General features: G+C 33.8%; 2 protein-coding genes across 2 annotated transcripts; one reads left to right on the top strand and one right to left on the bottom strand.

Moving 5' to 3' along the window:
• Positions 1–211: 211 nt before the first annotated feature.
• Positions 212–1,301, top strand: LOC143047620 (uncharacterized; the record flags this gene model as incomplete). Its single annotated transcript, XM_076220821.1, has 1 exon — positions 212–1,301. A coding segment is annotated over one exon (831 nt), but the record flags the coding sequence as incomplete, so codon positions are not given.
• A 3,339-nt stretch (positions 1,302–4,640) lies between these two features.
• Positions 4,641–19,713, bottom strand: LOC143042316 (prostaglandin reductase 1-like). The gene is made up of 9 exons (XM_076214588.1): positions 19,512–19,713; positions 17,483–17,528; positions 13,219–13,278; positions 11,855–12,016; positions 11,328–11,445; positions 7,683–7,835; positions 7,047–7,152; positions 6,089–6,207; positions 4,641–5,030 (listed from the first exon to the last, which is right to left on the bottom strand). Exons 1-9 carry the CDS (start codon positions 19,615–19,617, stop codon positions 4,920–4,922), a joined length of 981 nt encoding a protein of 326 aa, XP_076070703.1. The 5' UTR covers positions 19,618–19,713; the 3' UTR covers positions 4,641–4,919.
• Between the last annotated feature and the right edge of the window lie 672 nt (positions 19,714–20,385).

Below are 20,385 nucleotides of genomic sequence, written 5' to 3'. Positions count from 1 at the left end.
AAACTTTGTAATTCAGGATAAACACTATTTGAAAACTCAGTTCAAATCAAGTTACACCTATATTTAGTGCAAGCAGAATAATAACAAATTTGGAATATACTAGATTCAACAATTATTGTACAATTTTAGACTATGCTAAATTAGTCTCGTGCTAGTTTTTGTGCTATACCGGAAATCTACTGTGTGAAGCCTAACTTTGGATTAAGTGTAATTTTACTTATGGATATATAAACCTGAAATCATGGATACGCATTTAACTCCATTTAAAAGAAGATATGTGGACAATTGGAGAAAAGAAGTGAACAAGCATCTGCGAGCAGGTACAATGTGTATAACACTGACTGACACATCATTACCAAATGTTGCACTGGACAATCAAATCAAAAACAAATTTGAAGTTTCTTCAAATGGAACAATCTCTCATGAAATGGCGACCCAAACGGTTAACAGTACAAAACAATCATCAAATATAAAGCGAGTCTCTTTTAAATATTCTAAAAATGTCGATCAGAGTAAAGGAACAGAAAAAGTGCATGAAGGGAACCATTCAAACAGTGCTCGCAAGATTTCCCAGAAACTTTCATATCAGCGTCACGAAATAAATGCGTGTGAAGACATTGAAGAGGAACACACCCCATTAGTTATCATTGATCCGCAGTTGATGACCCCGATGAGGAACTATGAAATAAATTCTCAAGAGAGATCATCAAATAATCGCCCTAAGTCGATCGAAAGAAACATAAATAACCCATTCAAATTCACATCAGTCCAAAACTCGCGAGACATCATTCCCGAGAAGAAAAAGGAAGTGTGGTCTATCCGGTGCCAAGTCCAGTCACGTGACAGGAATAGTTTTGTCGTTTCTCGTTCAAATTTATTCAAATATAATGATATATCCAATCATAGTTTTCTGAACTTACCATCTCGTTTCCAAAATGACAAATACAATCAACAGCAGACTGCACCGAAGCCGGAAGTTTCGCTGAATCAACCCTCTCCGCGAAGAAATATTACTTCAATGTTTGCTGTACAAGCATGGTAACGCACGTAAATGTTCTGTTTTATTACTTCAATGTGTTATGTATGTACGAATGGTAACGTCAATGCTCTGTTTTGTTACTTCAGTGTTTGCTGTACACGATTGGAACGTGAACGATCTGTTTTTGGTACTTTAGTGTTTGCTAATACAAACATGATGATGTGAAAGTTCTGTGAAAGTTCTGTAATAGTGCTGTACAAGTATGGTATGGTGAATATTCTGTAATTCCCATGAGTGATATTATATCTTGTGTCTAAAGTCTTAACTAATGACAAAGGACACTAATTCCTCATGACAAACACGTATATTTAATCTTGTAATGTGGTAAAAGATTCAAAATAAAATTGTATTACGTGTAGATAGTTTTACTGTCATGCTACAAAAAAAAAGTATACGTGTAGATAGTTTTACTGTCATGCTACAAAAAACAAGTCATGCTACAAAAAAAAAGTATTTCTATGTATAAACCCCGTTACAGTCTTACTACCGGACCTAGGAATACTAGTAAAATAATTGTAGAAACAATGCAGAACTATAAAAGATCAATTTAAAAACAAAACTGCGGTACAGTGGCACGTAATGTATATTTATGGAAAAATCTTTATCAGTTACTCTGAAGCCAAATAGAAAAGAGCTATTTAAACACCTTCAAATTTAAAAATCACCAAAGGGAATTTAGATCTCAGTTAAATATGTTATTACATAATTTAAAAACAGAATATTTAACTATCAAAATGTGTCATTAAGCTCTAGCTTACAGTCAGTCGTCTCTGTGTATATCACTAGGCAAATATACCTCAGTCCTGGCATGAAAATAAGGATTTTGTTTTATTGAAAGGAGTAGGAAAGGTTTCCACTTGTTTGATGTAACCTTGGCCAATATTTTTAAGGTCTTACAATCTTTAGTTAAATTCATAAATTCACAGTATCACAGTCCAATTTACGCACCTTACGGTTTAATAAATATTTTGACTCCGTTCAAGTTAGAGCATCTACGAATGTCAGAGGTCGTAGAGCACAGCACTACAACTTTATACAGATTTTGGCAAATATTTAGTATTTACACCAAATAACCCAGGCAAAAAAACCCCTCTTTCTCATCTTTTTATGCAAACCCTGTTATGATTGTTTGTCTTTTTGGTGGTGGTTTCATCTCTATCTGCAATGTATGTCAGTCAATTTGGTGCAGGCATCCGTCTGTGGTGCGTTTTTCAAAGCATGTAACTAGTAGTCTTCCCAGCGATGTAAGGGCAGGTGGTCTTGTAAAGTGTTCCTTTATGTTGTATTCTTGGCACGGTCTGGTTTTGGTATACCGTAAGCATGTAAAGTTTTTTGTCTGCTACATGGAATTCACAGCTAAGGCGAAATGAGAACACACCTTTCAATCATGGTTTTTAACATACATATACGTGCATTTTGATGGACTGTTCGTCCAAGATGATAGCATCAGCCTAGTAGACAGTATTTATTGAAATATACTAGGCGTGCATAGCTCTGGTACTTTTGCCGGTCCTTTTCGAAGGTATCAACTCTTCAAAGTTACTATTAGTATTTGTTTTCAAATAGTTCGCCTCGGGCACCATTAAAGAGACATGCCGAAATGCCTTAACCTGGTGCAGTATGTACAATTGGCTATTATGTATATAATCTGTACCAAAATTCTAGCAAAATCGATACAAACCGATGAAGAAAAAGACTTTATTTCAAACCAAAATGCCGATGATAGCACTTGAGATATATAAACAATAAAAACAATTTAAATGAAAGAACAACATCACAAGAGAAGGATGTTTTAGAGGGGGGAAGGGGCTTATTGAGCTGTATTGGTGATTAATCGGTAGACATTTTACAAGTCTCGATCCTTATGTTGTCTTGATGTCTCCTTCCCTTGTGTCATTTTAACTCTCTTTAGATGTTGTCTGTGGACATATTCCCCAATATGTAAATTGATTTCCACTTAACAAACATAGATGTTATCTATAAACATAAATGCTCAACATATATGTTTTTCATTATGTCACTAAAACTTTATACTCTGAGCATTTTCATTTTCGACAGATCTTCTTAATTCTCTAGTATATGAATGAATGTATGTCAGATAAATTCGACCTAATTTTGCCAGAAAGGAGAACATAAAATTGCTTTATCATTATGACGGTCAAAGTTTAAGTTTTACAACTATTAATAGTCGTTATCTATCTAAATAAATGGGTTTGTTAAGGAATGATTTAGTGGATATTTTGGCTGACTTTCGGTTATCAATTTTTATCAACTACAAAATAGATATCTTTCAGTTTTAAACTTTTTACCGTCTATAGAAATAATTTGATAATTTCAGTATCATGCTGTCAATTGATATTGAAGGTCAAAATTAATAAAGTTCTTTTTTTCTATTAGATATTCATTTTCGGATAAGATGATCTAACTTAATTTCAGTTATACTATGTATATTCAATTACTCCAGCTAACCAAAGAAAGAGAATGAAAAAAAATATATATAACTGATTTGATAATAAAAAAAAAAAGTCGATACATGCCATATGTGCCTTTGTCGCGTTCGGTGCACCTTTTTTTTATCACAAGGGACAGTGATGGACAAAGCATTGAAAACCATGATAAAATTATCTTCCTCTGCTTCACTCATCGCTTCAACAACGAATGACAGAGATAGTTGTATATAGGACATGAAACAGGAACCCAATAATACAACAAAATTAGAAAGAAATATAATGGTCGTCAACAAAGATAAGGTTTGACGTGTTTATACACACTGCAAGTGTTGATCCGGGATTTTGAAAAAGGGGTCCTGGCAAACCAACGTTTGGAAAGATAATTGTAAAAAGCTATGCAATTAAAATATACAATTTATGAAATCCATACTTGGGCCTGGCCCCCCCTGAGTCCTCCCCTAAAGCCGTCTCTGCCATATGTGCAGGTCAAAAGGTAATTATATAAACGTTTTCCGTTTGTTTTATGAACGTGCAAGAATATTCTCGTTATGACATTCAACATATGGATTTTCATTACTGTTAGCCGTTGAACAGTCAGTCTGTGTAACTTGAATAGCTTTTTCCGACGTAGTCGATATAGTTTCGGTTTGTGCTCTTTGAACTTAAGGACGCTTAACTATGGCAACAGAATACGCATGCTCGAAAATCCTTTCTGTGATTGGACAAAATGCTGTCATGGTGGGTGATTTGGTCGTGTTTGAAAAAACGCCTCGTTAATTATATCGTGATGGAAAGCAAGTGAAAAACTATAATTATTTGAACTAGATCTTACAAAGATTTATATTTTTATTAAAATAATTGTTTCTCCAATAGCTCTTTGCATCCGTGACAGCTGTTTATTCGGGACAATTATATAATTTTTAATGTAAACTTTGTTGTACGAACGTACATGACTTTTAGAACGTACCTACGCATGTCACGGAGATTTCCGCGGGGTTTTGGTGAATGTAAACAGAAAGATACGAGGACCGAGAACACTGAACACAAACAGAACAAACGTTATTTAAATGGTATCTTTGTGCTTCTGAAGGTTATCGAAATGATAGTTTTAAACATATACTCAAATTTAAATACGTCGGATATCTTTTTGTACTCAGAGAAAACAGAACGATTTATAACATATCGAACATGCATATGCAAAGCAACATGTAATGTCACTAACGGTTGCTGAGATTTTTAGTAGTATGTTAATTAAAAAAAAGATGTGATTGCATTGACACGTGTCCTTTATTTGGTTCAGTACAGATTGAATCTAAAGGACTGAAACAAGAAGTATACATTCTAATTATCTTTAAGAAATCGGCGAATTCAACACTGTTAAAATGCAATACATTATGCGTTCCAATAACTTAAGTCTTTACATCTACACTTCAGCATTTGACAATGGCCTTGCCAGTATTTGATCCTTTGAAAAGTCCTCTGAATGCTGTATACATATTCTCAAATCCCTCTGTTACAGTTTCTTTGTATGTTATTTTTCCCTGAAACAAATAAAAAGTTATGTATTACACGATCACATGTTGGTCTCGAAAATACCGTTTGAAGTGTAATGCAAGTGATTTGCATAACAGAAAAATCGAATCTGTTTGCCGCCAGGCTATCAGTTTTAACAAGAAGTATGCATGACTGGACTAATGCAAGCTGTTAAATATATCTTATCTTCTTCGTGTGATTGTTTTTTTGCTTGGTGATAATGACAACTTTAGTAATCTTCGTATTTCATATCAATTTGAAAAGAATTTGCTTCTGTAAAAAATCGATTGAAGCTAGGTTAATTAGTTTTTGCTTGTTTGTTAGTTTCAAATTCACAGGCGTTAAATCTGTTCTTAATTCTTTATTTGTCAATTCATACCATTTTCTCTTTTCTTTCTTTAGTTTGTCCATTATTTCTTTTTTCTTTATATTTTTTTGTGACACCCTCTTAAATCTCTATTTTTTATGTTTCAACACCCAATTTTAAATCTCAATTATTAGATATTTTATCACCCAAATAATCTCTTTTTGTTATATTTATCTACACATGCTTATGTATTCTTTATAAACTAACATTCCAAATGATCTGTTTTGCCTACTTTTCTCGATTTGTTTTTGTCCATTAATATTCACTAATCTGAAAACCGCAGTCAAACCTTGAACGATTTCCATATCGAGGTCATTAATCTTTTGTAGACTTTGCAGATTATCTAATATGTTGTTTGCATTTCATTTGCATTCATCTTTTATTGCACTACTACAACCTCAGCACATCCATGCATTTTAAAGTTACTTGAAATTAGAAATAGCAAACCATATATATATATATATATTTGGGCTTAAAATTGTAAGCCTGTTATGGTGTTTTTTTTATTTTTATGGACTTTCTTTTTTAAAGTTTGACGAATTTGGCTATACTGATTATGTTATTCTTTGTTTGGTGCCACTTACATGGCTCATGTTGCTGCGTACAGGCGCATCACAGTCACTGGCTTTCAAATGTTTAGGTTGGGGATACCTCATGAAGGTAAAGCTTTTAGGACGAACTTTTCTTCTACTTATTTACCTCTCTGATCCATTGTGACATTTGTTTCTCTCCTTCTGCCCATCTAGGATACCATCTCGTGACAATAAACCCTTGAACTAGGAGCTGCTTAAACAATATCATCGGAAATGGCAATTCGGCTATGGATACAAAATTTAAACATAAATGTCATCGTATTCTATGTCGCAAAATCTGTCTTTACATTCCATATAAGTTCTTGAAAGTGTCGAATACTGTATGATTGTACGTATTATATGTTTATTGCACATAATTATTTTTTCGAAAACTTTTTTCTCAGTTAAGAATTTAAGTGAATGAGAATGAAGTTGTATTGATGCCATATTTGGAAAATGTCAGAATTTCGATACATTGAATGAATTTCATTCGTCTTTTCGTGGTATTTTATAGCTTACTATGCGGTATTGGTTTTTACTCATGGTTGAAGTCCTACGGGGACATATAGTTAATAAATTCTACGTGATTTAGTTTCTGATGCCATGGAGAGTTGTCTCATTAGCAATCATACCATATCTTCTATCCATATATTGAGATAATTTAGAATTAAGTAAAGATTTTTAAAGCAGTTAGTTCAGACGTTTTTTTCTTAATACTCATTCAGGGGCCTTTGTGTGTACAGATATTATTGTGGGAATGTGTGTGTATAATCCGTTCAAGACATTTCAAACATGCATGCTTAGTGTAAATGGAACTGACATGAATAATAACAATATATGTCATCATAGATAATCTTGCATGCACACCGTGTGGTATGTAATATGATACCCTTACCATGTATCCAAACTCTATATAAAAGTCAATATTTTTTTCCAAAAGCTTGACAAGAAAAGACTGCTAAATGTAGGCATGTTGTCTGTTGGGTTAAGTGATATAATCTAAATGGAAATCAGGTTTGCTTAGCCTTAGACGTATATATTATATCGAGTGTATTCGTAGATTTACATACTCGTGGTTATGTTACCTTTTAATTTATCAGTAGCGTTGTACTGCGATATTTGTCCACAAATTGACATCCGACCAAAAAGTTTCATATTTTTAAGAACACTTAATGTAAATTCTCCTCCGACCTTAAAAAAAAAGGTAAAAAAAAAAGAATTATGCATTGTGTATTCTTTTCACGACCAAAACCTCATCTCTGCAACTCATACATGATCATGAGCTCACATAAATGAGATATTATTGTTCATATGCTAGTACACACAATATACTTTATTTTGTTATTCGATCTATAAATCACTATAATATCTAGTGAATATTGGGATCTTCTATCTTCTACATAAATATTACTTTGACCAGGTTCGAAAGTAACATGTTTTTTTAAAGTCTCATGACTACATTTAAAAGAAATTAGAAAGTATTTTCTAGATACTAACTAAAAAGTTACTTTGTGTAGGAATGTTTGGATGTTTGGTATCTTTAACGGTAGTATAGGTTTCCACGTTTTTTAAAATTCATACAAAATTAATTCACGTATTTTCCCGAATATACAACAAACAAAGAGGTTATTTGTTTCATGTTTTCCGTTTCGGATCTTTTTTAATTTTTATTTTTTTATTATCTAGGTTTATAGTTTTCTTCAACCTAAAACGTATCTTACGTTATCAAAGTAACAGTCGACACCTTCTGGTGCGGCTTCCTTCAGTGCATCGTCAATGTTAACCTTCTTATAGTTATAAACACAATCAAATCCTAAACTTTTTATCCATTTGCATTTTTCTTCGTCTCCTGCAAATCCTATAACTTTACAACCCTGTAAAACAAAACAAGAAAAAATTAACAATGGGGATGTCCGGCAAACTGACAGAAAATTGAACAAGAGGCTCTAAAAAGCCTGTGTCGCTCACCTTGGTCTATGTAAATATTAAACAAAGGACACAGATGGATTCATGACAAAATTGTGTTTTGGTGATGGTGATGTGTTTGTAGATCTTACTTTTACTGAACATTCTTGCTACTTACAATTTTCTCTATCTATATAGACTTGGCCCTTAAGATACAGAGGAAAATATTTGGTAAAAATTTACAAATATTTACCAAATAAAAATTGTTAAAAATTGAATATTGTGGTCATGTTGACTTTTTATTAGATCTTACTTTGCTGAACATTATTGCTGTTTAAATTTTATCTCTATCTATAATAGTATTCAAGATAATAACCAAAAACCGAAAAATTCTTTAAATACTACCAATTGGAGGGAAGCAACACAACAACCAGTCGTCCAATTCAACTGAAAATTTCAGGGCAGATAGATATTGACTTGATAAACAAATTAACCCCAGTCAGATTTGCTCTAAATGCGTTGGTTTCAGAGTTATAAGCCAACATCTACATTTTACCCCTATGTTCTATTTTTAGCCATGGTGGCCATCTTGAAAGGTTGGCTGGGTCACCGCACGCATTTTTAAAACAAAATACCCTAATAATGATTGTGAATACATTTGGTTAAATTTGACCCAGTAGTTTCAAAGGAGAATATGTTTGTAAAAAAATACCAAAATTTACGAAAAATTGGTAAAAAAATGTTATAAAGGGCAATAACTCCTTAAGGGGTCAACTGACCATTTTGGTCATATTGACTTATTTGTAGATTTTACTTTGCTGAACATTATTGCTGTTTACAGTTTATCTCTATCTATAATAATATTCAAGATAATAACCAAAAAAAGGCAAAATTTTCTTAAAATTACCAATTCAGGGGCAGCAACCCAACAACCGGTTGTCCGATTCATCTGAAAATTTCAGGGCAGATAGATCTTGACCTGATTAACAATTTTACCCCCATGTCAGATTTTCTCTAAATGCTTTGGTTTCAGAGTTATAAGCCAAAATCTACATTTTACCCCTATGTTCAATTTTTAGCCATGGCGGCCATCTTGGTTGGTTGGCCTGGTCATCGGACACATTTTACTAACTAGATACCCCAATGATAATTGTGACCAAGTTTGGTTAAAATTGGCCCAGTAGTTTCAGAGAAGATTTTTGTAAAAGTTAACGACGACGGACGACGGACGCCAAGTGATTAGAAACGCTCACTTGGTCTTTTGGGCCAGGTGAGCTAAAAAAAATATCTATAAAACAGACATTTGGCAAGCCAAGGATATTTCATTTTAGAGAAAAGACAACATTGGGTCTTAGCCATTGGGCAATTTGACATCCGAACCTTCTGTCGGCATTGATGGCAAGAAAGAATATTTTACAATAACATCGTTGTGATTTTTTCTAAGACGAATGCCTGTGGCTTTACCCTACCGCATTTTTGTGTGTATGAAGTTAGTTTATATTAAACATGTCTTTGTATGTGCCTGTCCCAAGTCAGGAGCCTGTAATTCAGTGGTTGCCGTTTGTTTATGTGTTACATATTTGTTTTTCGTTCATTTTTTTTTTTACGTAAATAAGGCCGTTGGTTTTCTCGTTTGAATTGTTTTACATTGTTTTATCGGGGCCTTTTATAGCTGACTATGCGGTAGGGCTTTGCTCATTGTTGAAGACCGTACGGTGACCTATAGTTGTTAACGTCTGTGTCATTTTGGTCTTTTGTGGATAGTTGTCTCATTGGCAATCATACCACATCTTCTTTTTTTATATATACTTGCTAGTTGTTGATTCTCTTTGTGCATCTGTTCTGTTGGGTGGTTGGTCTGCTGCAGTTTCCAATATATTTTTATAATACTGTTATTATCCTTATATATTTAGTATAGCATTCTCACAAAGACCGCTGCAGTTTTAGGTATAATTCAAAATTAACAGCAATGTCATAGACAGACCAGAACAAGTCGATTTTTCAGAGCATGTAGATAAACATGTTCTTACAAAAATAAGAACATGTGGTATAAGTGCTAATGAGACAACTCTCCGGCAGACATCAAATGACATAGATGTGAATCATGTGATCATATATAGGTTACCGTACGGCCTTCAACAATGAGCAAATCACATACAGTATAGTCTGCTATAAAAGACATCAAAATGACATTTGTAAAACAAGTCAAACGAGAAAATTAGCAGCTTGATTTATGTAAAATACAATGAACGAAAGACAAATGTGATGGATGGCAATAGACAACCACTGATAAACAGGCTCTGTCGTGGGATAGGCATATACAGAATGTTACGGGGTTAAACATGTTAGCGGTTTCCCAATCCTTCTCTTAACCTGGGACAGTATTGTATAACAGTATAACAAATGAACAAACTATGAAAATCAGTTGAAAAGGGATAAACTTATCAAATCGATACAACATCCGTTTGGTATCTTTCGGCTTTCTTTTAGCAATTTATCTGTAATTTATAGGGGAAAATATGCGACTGAAAATATGAGACTGAATGACTTGTAAATTGAGTTTACCTTTATTTTAGCTATTTGTCCTACCAAACTACCAACAGCACCAGCTGCCCCACTGACAACTTACCTTAATTTTAGCTATTTGTCCTACCAAACTACCAACAGCACCAGCTGCCCCACTGACAACTTACCTTAATTTTAGCTATTTGTCCTACCAAACTACCAACAGCACCAGCTGCCCCACTGACAACTTACCTTAATTTTAGCTATTTGTCCTACCAAACTACCAACAGCGCCAGCTTCCCCACTGACAACTTACCTTAATTTTAGCTATTTGTCCTACCAAACTACCAACAGCGCCAGCTGCCCCACTGACAACTTACCTTAATTTTAGCTATTTGTCCTACCAAACTACCAACAGCGCCAGCTGCCCCACTGACAACTTACAATAATTTTAGCTATTTGTCCTACCAAACTACCAACAGCACCAGCTGCCCCACTGACAACTTAACTTAATTTTAGCTATTTGTCCTACCAAACTACCAACAGCACTAGCTGCCCCACTGACAACTTACCTTAATTTTAGCTATTTGTCCTACCAAACTACCAACAGCGCCAGCTGCCCCACTGACAACTTACCTTAATTTAAGCTATTTGTCCTACCAAACTACCAACAGCGCCAGCTGCCCCACTGACAACTTACCTTAATTTTAGCTATTTGTCCTACCAAACTACCAACAGCGCCAGCTGCCCCACTGACAACTTACCTTAATTTTAGCTATTTGTCCTACCAAACTACCAACAGCGCCAGCTGCCCCACTGACAACTTACCTTAATTTAAGCTATTTGTCCTACCAAAATACCAACAGCACCAGCTGCCCCACTGACAACTTACCTTAATTTTAGCTATTTGTCCTACCAAACTACCAACAGCGCCAGCTGCCCCACTGACAACTTACCTTAATTTTAGCTATTTGTCCTACCAAACTACCAACAGCACCAGCTGCCCCACTGACAACAACTACTTCACCTTCTTTAGGACTGCATATCTCCAGGAAACCGAAAAATGCAGTCATCCTGCGAAAATATTTGTTAACATATTATTCAATATTCCATTACTTTTATTTATTTGGCAATTCTATACAGTACAAAGTGTTTTGAACAGAAATATTGAAAATATTCTTATATTCAATACTTGAAAATAAAAGTGACAAAAACATATTGTTGGTATTAACGTCCTTGTGTATGTTATTTTGGGTTGAAAACCCTTCAATATTCAATAGTTTGTACTTGTATAAATGTCTGGTATCGAAGACCAATGACGAGAGTTCAGTAAAGTTTTAGTAATTTGTATTCAATACGACAATTTATTTTCGTAATTTTCAATCCGGAAATACGGTGTATGTCCTTATTAAAATGTTCAAAAAATGCAGTAATCGTACACTACAACACATGCTTAACAATCAGAAAATGATGTCCATCTTACCCGGGCATGCCCATTACACCAAGAGCTGTGGACAATGATAAATCCCCAAGTTCGGGCATTCTACGGCAAGCATCTGCTGACACAATGGTACGACTTCTCCATCCAGAGTAACTTCTTACTATAGTTCCAACTGGGTAGTCTTTGTTTTTACTTTCAATCACTCTATAAATGTCGTTTTATGATATTTTAGGAATTTTATTTTAAATTAAATTCAGAACTGTCTATTCGTTGATTATTTTATTTTTATATAATCACGAAGTACAGAAACGCATTTTTTTTAATCATTTAATAAATCATTTTTTTTTAAATAATCACGAAGTAAAGAAACGCAGATTTCAAACATTTCTTGTACATGCAACAAAATTAAAAAAGAGTTTGTTTATAAAAAAAATTAATTTCAAATGAGACAGCTATTCACCAGACCAAAATTACATCGTAAACGGCTATATGTATAATTCGTTGTGAAGGCTATATAGTATGAAATTCAAAACAGTGTAGCTGTGGCCATTGATTGACCCATCAAAATCATCCATTGACTGGGACAATTTACGTGAACGTTTGTCTGTAACAACCACTGTTCACGATAGACATTTAAACTGTGGGGTCAACAAAGGTTTCTTAACGCCTTTAATTATAAAATAATTCGAAAAATTAATCAGGAATAACCTTTGTGTTTTGATTTATATAATTGATATAAATCAAAATATCGTGTTATTTCTGATTAATTTTTCGAATTACTTTATTTAGGTGTTGAGAACCTTTGGTGACCCCATAGTTTAAGTGTCTTTAAAAAGTACATAGTGAGCATTGGTCGTTACATACAAACGTTCACCTAAATTGTCCCAGTCAATGAATGATTTTAATGTGTCAATCAATGGCCACAGCTACACTGTTTTGAATTTCATACTATGTATAAAATATTTATGACGACTATTTCTATAAACTCTTTGTGATGGCTATATATATGTGTATGAAATCTTTGTGACCGGTCTATGTATAAAAATTTTGTGACGGCTATGTGTATGAAATCTTTGTGGTTGCTTTATGCATAAAATCTTTGTGTCAGCTATATATGTATAAAATCTTTGTAACGACAATATGTATAAAATTATTGTGACGACAATATGTATAAAACTATTGTGACGGCTACATGTATAAATCTTAGTGACGGTTTTATGTTTATTTTTTTTTGTGATCGCTATATGTATAAAATATTTGTGATGGCTATATGTATAAACATTTTGTGACGGCTTTATGTATAAAATCTTAGGGACGGCTATATATGTATAAAATTTGAGTATTGGCAGGACATTATTATTTTGTTCGGTGGGGGAGTTTAAATTGACCAACCTATATTTACTTACTTTGATATTTGTTCACCCATCATTGTATCTCCAACTTTTCCATTTGTTTCTAACCTTACTCTAAAATCAGAAATCATATTTTTACTCTTCTGTAGAATATATATATATATATACATACATAGCTTGTAAAGTTTTAAAAATACTAGTAGTACTCAAAACCTTTTAAAACTATCAGCTTTTATTTTGACAAAAAATTTCGACTAATTAGTAATTTGCAAATATTCCCCAAAAACTGTTAGACTTGCGATAATATATATCGCCAGTCATGTTATCATGGTTATTGGTAAATGCCAAACATGACGTGGCGAGTCGCAAAGAAACTATTTTTTCCCTTCATTCTGGTTTTTTTTGTGTGTGTGCCGAAGACTAGAAACACAAGTTATAACACACTTGTCACAAGTTATCCTCTGACGTTACAGAATAAAATAGAAGTTTGAAATTAAAATGCCTCTATAATTAAAGGAATGGCTAGTTTTTCAAACCATTGCAATTTTTAAAAGGGATTCAGGGACAATCGAAATCGCAAAGTCATGATATTCTTACATCTTAATTATCTAATTGGGTATTGAAATAGCGAAAGCATCGGTTTTCGAACAAATACAATAACTTTGACTTCTGCATGTATAATTTTGGAAAACATATATGTATTGAGCGTTGTTAAATTCGGTGAAAATGAAATTAATCAAACTCCAAGTCAATCTAATTAAAATATTGATCTCTGATTACGTTATACTAATCAGAGATCAATTATACTTTAATTAGATTGACTTAAATTAAAATATTGATCTCTGATTACGTTATACTAATCAGAGATCAATATTTTAATTAGATTGACTCCCAGTTTATTTTATTTCATTTTCGGTCCATACATGTACCGGTTAACTTTCCGGCTCATATTTTCTGACTTCCAATTAATATATTATGCATGCATGGAAAACTAAAAAACTGAAAAGCATGTTTATCGGTCGTTTTAGAAGTACAGTTTCATCGATATATCATTATGTTTTAAGCGATATAGGGTGAACTGCAGGTTTCCTATAACAATAAATAGCTTAGTCTAGTTTTCAATATTTATATTTATTGCATCGGAAATGGAGGTTTTCAAGATAAAGGGTTTAAGCTTAACACATTGGATTGCAACCTCTCCCTTCTTTGTTTTCGCTTCCTTAAAGTGTATTAGTAGTAATAGGATGTGACGTAGTGGTAAACTCTACTGTTACAATGTAAACTAATATGTATTACTTTGTTCGTTCCACTTCCGCTAAACAGGAAAGAAGTATGTGTAAATGAAGTACATACATGTAGTTTACTTATCTGGTTTAGCTTAGTTATTATTATTATTCCTTTTCCTCTTCCGCCATTTTCACAAAATGGTCTGTTTCTAAACTCAATCTAATCTCTTTTGTTAAAAATATAGCCGGGCAAATATTTACATCACTATTCTTCAGGCTAGCCATATCCACGGTGGGTATGGTTGTCCTGCGAGAGAACGTTCTGTGCTGGTGATTTGGTCCTGTCAGGTGCTGGTGGGTTTGTTTACATTGTATCAGAACGGCAATAAAACGACTGTTTTGTTGCTTAATTTTTCTCTGATGCGTCATAAGTATCATGCAAAGTATATTACAACAATATTATATTGCAAAAGTCGTGCAAGTTCGTTAAACGGAATTGTCCTGACGCTGTGCTGGTGATAAGAAAAACGGTCCTGGTTCTGTGGTCCTATGTCCTGGTTCTGTGCCTTTATATTTTAGTTAAAAGTGGCATATATTCAAGATCATTGATGCTGTACTGTTATTGACTAATTAACTGTTGTCAGCGTTCTTGAAATTGACATTGTTGTGAATCTGTTTACTATTATAATGAGAGAAAAAAATACCCCTATTTTTTATTTTTTTTTTTTTAATTAACTGTAATCTTATTTATTGGCCTGTTAATGGAACCCTTCTTGCCTCCTTTTAAGATAAGAAAATATGTTTACGATTTCGGGATTACGATCATTTTGCAAGATGACCAAAATACGTTGTAATTCATACAATACTTATATAAAGTAGGTGATGTGGTATGTTTGTTGTCAATGGACAAATTTCCATAAGAAACCAAAGGAAGTATGTGTTAACAACCATACGTCATCGTACGACCTTCAACAATAACCCCAAAAAAAATATTATTGTAAAAGTTTTTGCATAAAAATGGAGAGCAAAAATATAGAACAAAGGACTTTCTGAGCGTTTGAATCATATGTCTTTAGCAGCTTAAAACACATTTGTTTGTGAACAATTTTAAGTGCTGACTATAAGAATGACAATTGTATTGCGGGTTTGTTTGTTTCCGTGCGTCAGGTGCAACAGCATACGAACAGCTAACATGCCTCGTCAGGGTGGAAGCTAAAAAGTCCACGAAAATTTGATTTAAAACCTTTATTCGTTCCAACAAAGTTATTGAGATTTTGTTGAGGATTTAACCATCTACGACAACAAGATTTTTTTTTAAGAATTTACAGCTCTTCTATTAATATATGCAAAGCAAACCATTGATAAAATTGCTTGCTATGATTGTTTGGATGTTTGTAAACGACAGGTAAGTAGTCTGTTTACTATATACTAGAATTTGTTTGGACAATAAACATTAACTTCAATTCCTGTCAGTTTGTATTTGTCCAATCAAATCCCAGTATGTATTGAAACTCCGCCTACCTATTGTTTGAAAACATCAAAACAAACATACCAAGCAAGTCAATCAAAGTTTTTTTTTGCATGCTTTTATAGAAGAGCTGTACAAAATAATGCAAAGAAGCGTTTAAGTCTTTCGCCAAAAAATACTATCAATTTCTTTTTGTCCTATGTAAACTTTCGTACCATTTCCTTCCATTTATGATCATTAAAAATTGAACTGTAAAATATTTCTTGGTACCTTCTTAATTACTTTATAAGTCTTATGTAAACATAATAATGACAATAACTGTTGTCAATCTAATTAAAAACCGATCTCTCATCGCTCCTGTTTCTGATATGTCGCTCCCACGCGACATATCAGAAACAGGAGCGATGAGAGATCGGTTTTTAATTAGATTGAACTGTTGTGAGCACAAGATTCACTGCACACTTTTAAAGTTCTGCTTCATCAAACATTAAAATGTGAACTTAAGTTTTAATACTTTTTTAATCGACAAGATTAGGATTTTTGTATATGAGAACAGGGTTTATCTATTAGTTGAAAATGCGGCTTTGAACTCAGTAGCTTTCAGTATCTGCGAGCATTCGTTGTTCAATAATGTGTGTCTTTGTGTTATTATTTTATGTGATAAATTGTTGTGTTGGTACACCACTGTAACAATGAAGGAGGAAATGAGGAGGGTTGGTTGGGTGGAAGTGGGGAGGGGTTTGCGGAGCGCTAACAAACATGTATATGCGGCATGGGCTTTGATCATTGTTGAAGCATCAATGTAAGGGGCATTTAATATCTTAATAAAACTATTCTTATTTTAGATACTATATCATGATTGTTATCTAATATTGGACGACAGATGTTGCCCTTTTATGTAATTATGTAATACAAGTTACGATCATTTGAAAACACACATTAAACAGCCAAATGGATGCACAAGTGCTCAAATAGGAGTCATAGATCCTATTGACAACAATTAATTATCTGCCCAATTTTATTGATTTTGTAACATTTGTTTCAAATATTACCAACTTATCCGAAATCACCAGCACCGTATCAGGACCCACCAGCACAATGACAGGACCCGCCAGCACAGTATCAGGACATGAATAAATTTAGAAAATGCTAAATTTTAATAAATTGCAATGTTTTTTCACAAAATAGTTTTGTCGTGTGGATTGCGGTGTAGAAAGCAGACTCTATGAGCATTTTTGTTTTATTTTTTCAGTGCTAGATTTTCTGAAAATTAGCATTTTTGTGTTACGCTTACTGAAACAGTTTAGAGAGTCAACTTTTTAATGGTTTACATATGAACCCATAAGAAACAAAATTTGAAAAATCTCAACTGTTTTCTTTCATTTTTTTTTAGTGAAAACGTCAAAAATCATCATTTTCGTCTTTGTTTACATTTTTTCATTGATCACCAGCACCCGTCAGGACCGAAACACCAGCACAGAACGTTCTCTCGCAGGACAACCATACCCACCGTGATATCATAGTCCCAGTACATGTACTATTCATCCGGCTAGCGGGACGAATAATAATTTGTCATTAATCGAAAGCTGTAAAAGCCGTTTTCATCATAAAATAAAGAAAGTACCTCATATATGGATCAACAGTCAGATATACAGCCTCGATCAACATCTCTGAAATAAAATGTGAGATGTCATGAATATATAATTTTCATTATGACAATTTATTCATTTTTGGCCAGGTTCTTATTAAAGTAGGGCGATGTTGATCGCGCGGTCGCCCGCGCGAACGGTGGTTTCCGTTGGGTGGGTTAGAATTGTTTTTAGATGCAATCGAGTTATCTTACAGATTTTGATGAAAATCCAAAACCTCACTGAAAGATATATATATCAGTCATGCATAATGGTATATTATGGAATTGTTTAAGGAATTTCACCTCTTTAAATAGACTTGCGAACTAATTCATTTTTATCAAAGTTTACGAAAGATGGTTGTTTTCCTAGTTCCTGTACCAAGAGGCGTGCTATAGCTGCCCTTAAAGCCTCGGTCACACACCTTTCCGGATAGCACGAACGGACGCCTAACGGATGAAAATAAATGTTATCCGTTGGGAGTCCGTTGATGTACTGACCGAATACAACGGACGTGTAACGAATGCCTAACGGCCACACACCGAATATGCAACGTACGAGAAACGAAAACGTACCGACAGAACGGATGTCGAACGTACATCCAACGGACGAGTACCGCATAAAACGGACACCTAACGGAAGCGTACCGACAGAACGTATGTCGAACGTACATCCAACGGACGAGTACCGCATAAAACGGACACCTAACGGAAGCGTACCGGATAAAACGGATGAACAAGATATACGGAAAAATTAAAGGCGACAATAATAATACATGTAAATTGCATTAATATTCAAAATGTTTCTGTGCAAATGGTTTTGGTTTGTTCTTCAAAATGCCGCCAATGGACAATGTCTGGCCTGAATAAGAGCTGCTTGATTGTGAAGACGTGCCCTTACTTTAAGACTGATTATGAATAATTAAAATTTATGAACCTTAAGAAATCTGACATACCGATAATTGTCTTTTCTGACGCGAAATTTTCAATTGGCATTTATCCGTTTCAGATCCGTTCATCATCCGTTTTATCCGTTATACGTCTGGTAGAAGTCCGTTTCTCATTCGTTGAACATTCGTTTTATCCGTTAAACGTCCGATAGAAGTCCGTTGGTGAAATTATCTTTCAGATCTCCAACGGATGTATAACGGACACGTAATGGATACAAAACGGACACCAAACGGACGAGTACGGTACAAAACGGACGCCTAACGGACGTTCAACAGACATTTTATCCATTGGACGTCCGTTCAAAGTTTTGAACATGCTCAAAATTTTCCACCGGACAGAACGGACGTCGACGGATAAAACGTACGCTTAACGGACATGCAACGGATATGGACGGACGTCTAACGGATTAGAACGGACGTTTAACGGATATGAACGGATTGAAAAAAAGTTATCCGTCAGGCGTCCGTTCGAGCTATCCGGTAAGGTGTGACCGAGGCTTTATGCAATATTGTATACTAGTTTGCATCTATATTGAAGTAAAGTTAAACAGAATGAAATACATATGAGATATTTGTAACCAAAACGGAATTAAATGGGGACAGCAAAGCATGTGAGTCTAATAATGGCAGTATCTAAAAAAATGTAACCGTTATATGCATAACATCATGGACACCCTTTTATGGTTATTTCTAACTGAATATTTGTCTTAATTTTCATTTATAATCAAGTGATGATTTTAATTTAGAGAAGCGAACCCTTTATAGTACATGTAGTAGACAAAGCAACGAACCAATTTTAAGAAACGATGTCCAGAAATAAGACAAAAATGTGATCAAGAAAAAGGAAAAATAATATCGTAAAAAATTATCATATATATTTCTTCATATGATAAACGGAAGGAAATATCTAGTTTTGTTAATAGTTTTTTCTCTACATTTAGTAAAAGAAGCTGTACACTGTCAAACTAGAGACTAATGAAAAATAATGAATTTGTTGACAATGAGACAGTGACATTAGTTTTACATATGCCGGTCTAGTGAGAACTGAATGAAAAAATATATATATGTTTACTTACCTCCGTCTTTCAACCCTGGTAAGTCTTCTTCCACCAGCTGTAAATCTTCATCTTTGGGCACTCCATTGAATAGCTTTGCAATTTTCCAAGATTTTGCTTTAACCATTTTCGTTTTCTTTTTTATTTTATCTAAAAGCTCAACCAAATTATATTTTGCAACTAATCTTGTCCTAAAATTTAACCCTATATATACCTTATCGTGTTTACATAAAATACGGTTTGACCTCGGGTACTTGGTTTGCAATCAATACATACATAATACTTCTAAACCATCAATGCATACATGTATATTTTTTAAATCATCACTACATACATGTTTATTTTTAAACAATCAAAAATTTGTGTAGTAAGAATGAAACAATCAATACATACATTGTATATTTTTAAGGACTGTGTACCCTTGTGTTGATTTGATATTAAACATATAGAAATTTTATAGAAAATCCACAGCCTTTCCACGTGTACTCTCATATTTGGCAATTCGTAGCTAGGTAGATAGAGGATTATAGCATGCAGTGCTAGCAATGATTTCTTTAAAACAAGTTTATTAAGTAAGATATTGGTTAAAACAACATAAAAATAGACCAATTCAAGTACACATTCTTGGGTGACTCATAAATGTTATGAAAAAATAATGACATTAGATGTATGTGTCATTATAATACGTTATTCTGATTGGCTAACTGCACATCACGTGTTATTCCTTAAGCAATTGCATTACTCAATAAAACATATATCACTCATGATAACACGAGGTCCCACAATAAAGTGCACAGGTAAATTACATAAAAAATGATAAAATTCGTGTTTTCATGGTCTTAGCTAAAAAATGTAATTATAAGTATTGAATGCTTCTGTGGAAGGGTGAAATTTA

The sequence above is a fragment of the Mytilus galloprovincialis genome, chromosome 1 (assembly GCF_965363235.1).
Source record: "Mytilus galloprovincialis chromosome 1, xbMytGall1.hap1.1, whole genome shotgun sequence".
In the NCBI taxonomy this organism is placed as follows: Eukaryota; Metazoa; Mollusca; class Bivalvia; order Mytilida; family Mytilidae; genus Mytilus; species Mytilus galloprovincialis.
This window is presented reverse-complemented; position numbering and strand designations above follow the sequence as displayed.

Excerpts from the sequence above, each read along its gene's own strand:
- LOC143042316 (XM_076214588.1), bottom strand. The coding sequence starts at position 19,617 with ATGGTTAAAGCAAAATCTTGGAAAATTGCAAAGCTATTCAATGGAGTG. Across the intron at positions 13,279-17,482 it reads ACTGTTGATCCATATATGAG|AGTAAGGTTAGAAACAAATG; the intron begins GTACTTTCTTTA and ends TTCTGATTTTAG. Across the intron at positions 7,836-11,327 it reads GACAAATAGCTAAAATTAAG|GGTTGTAAAGTTATAGGATT; the intron begins GTAAGTTGTCAG and ends TTTGTTTTACAG.